The 8,111-nt window shown below is 36.0% G+C and overlaps 1 protein-coding gene across 1 annotated transcript; it reads left to right on the top strand.

Moving 5' to 3' along the window:
* The first annotated feature begins 1,345 nt into the window (after nucleotides 1–1,345).
* nrros (negative regulator of reactive oxygen species) lies at nucleotides 1,346–7,881 on the top strand. Its single transcript, XM_020930803.2, has 3 exons — nucleotides 1,346–1,497; nucleotides 3,593–3,707; nucleotides 5,840–7,881. Exons 2-3 carry the CDS (start codon nucleotides 3,606–3,608, stop codon nucleotides 7,784–7,786), a joined length of 2,049 nt encoding a protein of 682 aa, XP_020786462.1. The 5' UTR covers nucleotides 1,346–1,497; nucleotides 3,593–3,605; the 3' UTR covers nucleotides 7,787–7,881.
* The last annotated feature ends 230 nt before the right edge of the window (nucleotides 7,882–8,111 follow it).

Raw genomic sequence — 8,111 nt, 5'->3', positions numbered from 1 at the left:
TTATAAAACATAAACCATTATCCATTTATCAGTGCATCAAGTTAGGCATCAAAATGATACACTTACAATGGTAATTAATTCAATTTTACTTATTGTCCACAATACACAGAATTCAGAAATCCCTTGGCAAGCTACTTTGAAGGGGGTGGAGAGCTACTGGTAGCTCCTGAGCTACAGGTTGGAGACCCCTGATAAATATGTAATATGGTCCTTTAATAGCAAAATATGCAAACTTATGTTTATCCAGAAGAGGGCACTGTTCAAAAGCTTTTAATTGTCAAAACACTAAAGAAAATATCAAAACTAACATTGGAATATTGTTTTATATCTATTTTTATCACAGATTACAGATTGTGGTGTTGCATTTAATGAGCTCTTAGTTTAAATTAAACAAAGATGGCACGTCTTAATTGTAACCGAGATATATTTTGACAAGGTTTATGGTTAATACCTCTGTGGTTTCTGGGTTTATTCACACACTTCCACTAGGTTCCACATCACCACAAATTACCTATGTAAATTATCTTTTGAGGCATAAGCCCACAGCATCATTTACATACAGCAAGTGTCCACCCTTACTTAGAGATACTAACACCTTCTAAAAGTATGTGAACACAACCTGCATGTTTTTCCATTGCATGTCCGTCAATGAAAAGTAACAGGAATCCAGAAAATATGTAAAGCCACTGTTTTGGTTTTTTGTTTTGGTTTTTTTCCATTCAATAATATAAGTTTATTTGTAGAGCACTGTTTATACGAACTTTACAGAACCTTACAGAACAAAAGGGTGTGTTAAAATCACTACACAGTAACACAAGCATTAGGTAAATAACAAATATTGTATATAATGTCTAAGAAAAGAAAGACAAAACTATAGCCATATATCTTTACTTTGCAAATGTATGCTTCTTATGTTCAATCAGCTTAGAAAAAGCTGAGTTTAAGCAGGCTACAGTACAAACTAGTAGATGATAACAATATTAACAGTAAAGTAACATCTACACATGCCTACTTTTGGGCTATAGAAACATAAACAAAATATATATAGTCTTCCATTGTTTCAGGGGTCCTCTTTATTATTCACTTCTGTAGCATTTCATTCTGGGGAGGCAGGAAGGGTGTATGCCCCAAGTGGTTTCCTCTTCTGTACTCTGGCTCATCAGACCGAATGAAGGTGTCAAGGGTGTGTTCACTATGGTTTTGTGGTATCTCTTTGCTACCGACGTTGTGTAGAATCGCGCTACTAACAGAAAAACTGGTGTGAACCTTATATAGACTGCCTCCCCACTGCCCTGAGAACCTCTTTCTGATTGCAGCTTGTCCATGTGACCTGGTTTCCGCTCTTCTTTGCTTCCGTGAGTAAAGAAGCACTGGTTCAGTCAGAGCAGAGCAGCCAAACGTTCAGAGTTTAGTGCGCTGTGCAGAGGAGAGGGCACCAGCGTTATGGTCCAGTTGGTATCTGTCAGGGGCCCGGGAGATCCATATGTAACCAACACTGTGAGTACAAGTACTCTTTACTCAGCATGCACCAGTCACTATTTGAATGAACAGCAAGCTTTGTGGTAGTAGTATACAACAGTGGTATTGCATGTTGCATAACTATGAATATATATGTATTTTTTCTCCTACCATCACTTGGTAGCTTGATGGTTTAGTTATTTAGTTAAGGGATTATGGTAAATGGTCACATTTTTCTATAGCACTTTTCCACCTTCAAGGCACTCAAAGCACTTTACAACAAGGAACCACTCACCCATTCACACACCAGTGTACACAGACACTGTGGGCAAGGTGGGCTAAGTGTCTTGCCCAAGGCCATAACGACAGCATTCATCTGTGGGAGCTGGAATCACACCAGCCAACCTGTGGGTCAGTGGATCTGACTGCTCAACCTGTGATGTTTATGCCAAGAACTGGATTCGAACCATCAACCTTTAGATCAGTGGGCAAATGCTCTTCCAACTGAGCTACTAATATTACAATATTAATACTTGCACCATTATTTATATTTGAATGAACTGCAAGCTTTGTAATAGTAGTATACAACAATAGTGTTGGATTTTGCATAACTATTATATTATCAGCTAATGTATTATTGTAAATATATATTCTAAATAAACCTTCAAGTATCTTAAAGGTTTAGTTACACTTTAGTTAAGGGATTAGGATATTAATGCTTGCACCATTATTTATATTTGAAAGAACAATAAGCTTTGAGATAAACCGCTAATATACTCACCCATTCATGGTCTTATAGTCTTATTGAAAAGCACATACATATGATTAAGTTAACAGAACCTACCAACACTTTGTAACTTGAAGGTTTTTTTTATAATGCGTTTTTACTCCATTGTTAAATTCTGAACTGACCAGTCATAACAAACACACTGGCAATGAGTGGTAATTTCTGCCACACACAGCTTTTGTTCAGTCTTTCTCTTTCATTCATTTTTGCTTATGTGTTACAATTTTGGCATTTCGTGAAATTAAATGCAAATAAATTGACAACTCAGCAATAAGCAATACACTTGGCACTGAAGTTCCCTTTGTGTGAGCGGCTAGTATAAGTCAGATTTCAAGTGACTTTTTTTAATGCAGTTCCTCTCATACGTAAAGAATACTCGTGGTCACTGTCACCACGTGTAAATTCCTGTTTTTAGAAGTATAGAAGTTATAGAAGTTATAATGAAGCAATGTATGCAACTATGGGCTATACACAGAATAACATTTTCATATAAAATTAGTAAATAGCTGGTACAAAATGTCACATTATAGGGAAACCAATGATTACAAGTTGCCCTTTATATGTAGAGAAAGAAACCATGTAAAAATTATTTAAAGTTCCGCTATGTGTTTATCAAATAATTCAAAAACATAATGGTTTTATTTATAGGGTAGATTTTTGTGTGTATTTTAATGCTATTTTTCTCACATGAGGAAGACACTTGGGTCACCGTCAGCACGTGCAAGTTTCTATTTAGTCATTATGCATGTATGTAGCTAAAGGTTATTTTGGACTTTTTCTGGGCACCTTGTAATATGTGACATTTTGAGGACTTTTTACAATTCAAAATATGTTGTTATAATTGGTTACTTGCTATGGCGAGAAGAATATTTATTATATATATTCTATTTTGTGTTGTCCTGCTATTTCAAGTTATAATTAAGTGAAAAATATATTATTACAACTATTTTAAATGGAGATCAAAACTCAACAATGTGTTTATCTGAAACTTAATGGTGCACTATGTAACTTTTTGTTTGGGGGTCTGTTACCTGCTTGTTCCTGTGCATACGTAACTGCTTGGAATGTTTCACAGTATGACACTAAATGGTTCACACCTCACATTTATTCAATTACAGGTGGTTTTATAACTCAAAAATACACACATTCTGACTTTGAGTGGGGTGACCTCTCCACAGATCTGACCTGTAACTTGGTCTGGTTTGGTTTAATGTCATACTGGGAAATATTCAAGACAAAGCAATAACATCTCTATGGAGAAAAGCGTTTGACGGGGCCTCCACCGGAAAAGTTGCAGTGCACTTTTGATTCAAAACCCTAAAGATTGTGTTTTATTTCCTTCATTAGTAAGAATGTTAAAATGTCCCTCCACGGGTTCACCCTCCTCCTGCTCTGTCTCCTGCCTGTGTGGAGAGTCCTGACCCTAGTGACCATCCGTCCTCCACTCCCCCTCTGCCAAATGGTAAGATCCCCATCACATTTAAATACCAATTCTAAATACTGTAAGGTGCTTATTTTCTATGAGCTGAAGTATAATATTATGAAATTTGCCTGATTAAAAATGAATTGAAAGAGGCGTATTATGTTATTAAGAGTGGGTCGCACTCGGAGGTGGGTAGGAGGAGGTGCTCAAGTGAGAATAGCGTTTCTTCCATAGAATTGGGTGAACTATTTTAAAACATTACTCAAGTAGATTTATAAGTAGTGGTCCCAGAAATGATTCAGTAAGAATAAAATATATTTGGGTAAACTACTGCTCAAATAAGAGTAACTTAAGAGTAACAGTTGGGACATAACATTTGATGGAAAACCTAACATTAAATAACACACAAAATATTCAAAGTATTGAGCACAAAATTAGATAAACTTAGTCCAAGAAACACAAAGATTCAAATTTGTATATCGTCAGCATTAAACTTTTGTCACTTGTAGATTTAAATACACTGGGAAAAGAAACCCAAACTTGTAACTTAAGTAAGAATACTGTTACACTATAAATCAAATTGGAGTAAAAGTATGGTGTCTACTCAGAGAAGTACAGATATTTCAAAACGTTACTGAAATAAATGTGAGTACTACCACCATCACATCACATTCACTCTAGTTTCATGTTGAGAACAAAATGAGAAAAACTACTCATATGTGAAGAAACACAAATGTAAGTTGTAAGAGTACTGTTACTGTAAATAATATTACTCAAGTCGAAGTGAATGTATGTTGTCCAATCAAAGAAGTAAAAATATTTCAAAAAGTTACTCAAATAAATGTAATCATTTAGTGCCACCACATCACAATCACGAATCACCCCCATTTCATGTTAGGAACCATCTTGTCAAACAAGTTCTGCATCCAAAAAGAAATAAAAAAATATTTACGTGTTGTGTAAAGTAGAAAACCACACGCGATATTAGCAATGTGAACAGAGGATACACTGTAGATGTGACGAAATACCCAAAGAAATGTGATTATGCTTTTCTCATAAATCATCTGACTTCACACAGCGCTTCTAATGTTCTAGTAGAGCAACATTTATGTCAGTATCTTAAAATTGTTTCATTATTTGACCTTTGTGTACAGCCATTTGTCAGCATGCATCTCAGTTTTTGTTCCCTCTTTACTATGCATATGTTTTATTGTGAATTTAGTTTCTAGTCTAGTTTTTTCTCTAAAAGTCTCATCTGGCTATATCTGTTTGGGGCAGAAAGGCAAACTTAATAATACAATTAATAAAGTATATAATAATAATTTCTTACATTGGCATGACTTTTCTGGTAGATAATTGTCTCCCTAAATATGTTATAAGCTGGAATGTTCAACAGTGTGGCATCAATCGTATCTATCCAGCACTGATTTTATTATTATGGGTGTTTTTATTGCTACACTTTGATAAACATGCATGATTACTGTGAGTGGGCTCGCCTCTCCACAGACCTGATCTGTAACTTGGCCTGGTGGAGTCCATGGAGATAGATATATTTATTACCATACTCATGAACATTCCAGGCAAAGCAATTACATCTCCATGGAAACAAAGGTTACAAAGGTTACATAGTGTGTTTGAATTGTTATCAGTTTTAAAGTGTCCATATGCTTTTCTCTGATCTATGTAATAATGTTGTTTCTTCATCACAAACATACCAGGAGTTGAGTTTTGTCTCATTCACACATGTTTAACACACAAACCCTGAGTTCTTCTCTCAAACGGAAAACACTCTGTTTCACTTTGTGATGTCATGTGGTAATACAGGCAGTACTGCACTGTGTTTTTAATAACCATACGCTTTCACTAGAATCATTTCAGTAATTTCAGCCCTGAATTTGCCTATCTTTACTGAACAAAAGGTAAACTGTAGCTGTTAACTTGAGAACTACAACATGACATCACAAGGTGGAATAGAGCATGCAGACAGAATAATAAACCAGGATTAAACATGTGTGAATGAAACAAAACACAACTCCAGGTATGTTTTTGATGGGGAACAGTCTAACATGGCTTAAAGCTCACAAGAGTAAATTTTGCGTACTATAGGACCTTTAAGCACTTATAATTATACTGGAATTGTGACCAAAATGTATCCATATTATTCTTCACAGATGCAGAATACAGCTTTGTGTAACCAACAGGAGCTCTCCTCCCTGGTCCCTCTGGACCTGCCCCAAAACATCGAGGAGCTCCAACTCAACTACAACCGCATCACAACACTACAGGACCACTCTCTCGTCCAATATCCTGCGCTCAAGACACTTAGCTTAGCCTGCAACGATCTAGAGACAATACAACCAACAGCTTTTCAAGACGCCCATCTGCTAACCAGTCTGAATTTGGCAAATAATAATCTTTATGTTGGATTTCAAGAAAGCAGCATAGCATTAAATACTTTACAAAGCCTTAAAACTCTCGATCTTTCTGAGAATAAACTGGATGAGGAAATGGTGGTTGTCCTGCTTGAAAATTTAACAACAGTGGAGCACCTAAACCTTTCTGGAAACCTCATGAAGCGATTGGATGAAAATATCTTCAGTCGTCTTTATAATTTGAAGGAACTGGACTTGCAAAGAAATGTTTTATTTGAGATTGACAATGCGTTTCATAGCAATAACAAGCTCCAGAGGCTGAACTTGGCTTTCAACTATCTTCCATGCCTCATGGACTTCCATCTGACGAAGTTACAAGTGTTGAACGCAAGTCATAACTTTATAGACTGGTTTATTTCAAGGCAAGATCTTAATGAAACTTTTCAATTAGAAACATTGGATCTTTCTCATAACATGCTACTATTTTTCCCCTTTCTTCCAAGCCGTAGCCACTTACAAAACCTGTATCTATCCTATAACAGATTAAGTTTCTACGAACACTTGGTGGACGATGCAAAGGACACAAACTTGACCACTACTGTTGAGTTTTACAATCTGAAAAACTATGCAGCCAATGTCACAGCTCAACTATGGACGGAGGATTTGCACGGGGATGTTTCTTCTTTGCAAATTTTGGATCTAAGAGGAAATCGTGTGAGCTATTTTCCACAAGGATTTATTCAAAAAATGCCTCTTTTGTCAAGACTTAAAATGTGCATCAACTGTTTGGAGACATTAAACTTCACTTCTGAGGGGTTTTCTGGGAGATTGTATGAACTAGATGTGAGCAGGAATAGACTCAACCATATACAAGCAAGTGAAGATACATTGACTGCACTTGGGAATCTCACATATTTTAATCTGAGCCAGAATAATTTAACTTTTCTACCTACGAGATTATTTTCATCGCTGTTAAATCTAAGGTCTGTGGATCTTAGCTTTAACAATATAGACATTTGCCTTGCTGAGCCTGCAAAGAATTTCTCACATTGCGTAGACTGGAAAAATTTAAAAAACTTAAAGCAGCTTTATTTAAAAAGTTGCAACATCAAAAATATTCCTAATTCAGCGTTTTTCGGAATGACTCTTTCGCATTTGGAACTGTCTGAAAATTCAGGACTAAACATTGCACAATCGATACAATCTCTAAGGAGAACTTTACAACATTTGGGTCTGGGAAACACGAAAATCTCAAATTTGGACCTTTCACACTTTGAAAATTTGAAATCCCTGAACATCTCAAGCAACTCTCTTTCCAAACTCCCAAATTCTGTTTCGCAGATCGGTCTTAAGAGTCTTGATTTGAGAAACAATCTTTTATCAACCATACCACTGGACCAGGCTACTTCTCTGGCCCGTACTCTTACTACAGTGTACCTAACAGGAAATAGGTTCAACTGCTGCCAAACAGACTTTTTCAGGACATTCGAAACACAAAAGACAATGTACATAGTAGATCAATCGGATATAGAATGCGTTGATATTTTCCACAGGACGCATATTGTAGAAAGCTTAGACCTATCCTTATGTTTAGTCCAGGAAGAGTCCATATTCTGGTATATAATGTTATTTGTGCCAGTTTGTGTGTCTTTGTTGGGTATTTCTGCTGTTGTTCTACTCACGGTGAAGCCAAATGTGTTAGAAAAATCTATCAAAAAGAGATGTTTGAAACCTACACCCTACTAATACTTTATAAACCAAAAACACTGTATTTATATGATATCTGTACTTTCCATTGTACGTTTTGTGAACTGATTAAAAATGTGACGTTATTTTACAAATCTCTGGGACACAATTGTATTACTAATATTTGAACCATTCCTTTTTAAACTTCTGGCATAGTAGTTCTATCATGTGTGACTTCTTTGAGCCAGTCCCAAGCAAAGATAAATGGGGAAATGGCTGCTATAAAATGCTGAGACTTCACAAATTAAAATGTGAGTGACTTTACATTACTATTGGATATGGTTTGTGGTGCCATAATCAGAATGTGGTTCAATTCTATCTTCTT

Source organism: Boleophthalmus pectinirostris, unplaced genomic scaffold (assembly GCF_026225935.1).
Source record: "Boleophthalmus pectinirostris isolate CB_2022bp ecotype Guang Dong unplaced genomic scaffold, ASM2622593v1 HiC_scaffold_15, whole genome shotgun sequence".
NCBI classification, from domain to species: Eukaryota; Metazoa; Chordata; class Actinopteri; order Gobiiformes; family Gobiidae; genus Boleophthalmus; species Boleophthalmus pectinirostris.
The sequence above is the reverse complement of the archived record's forward strand: the minus strand, read 5'-3'. Positions and strand labels throughout refer to the sequence as shown.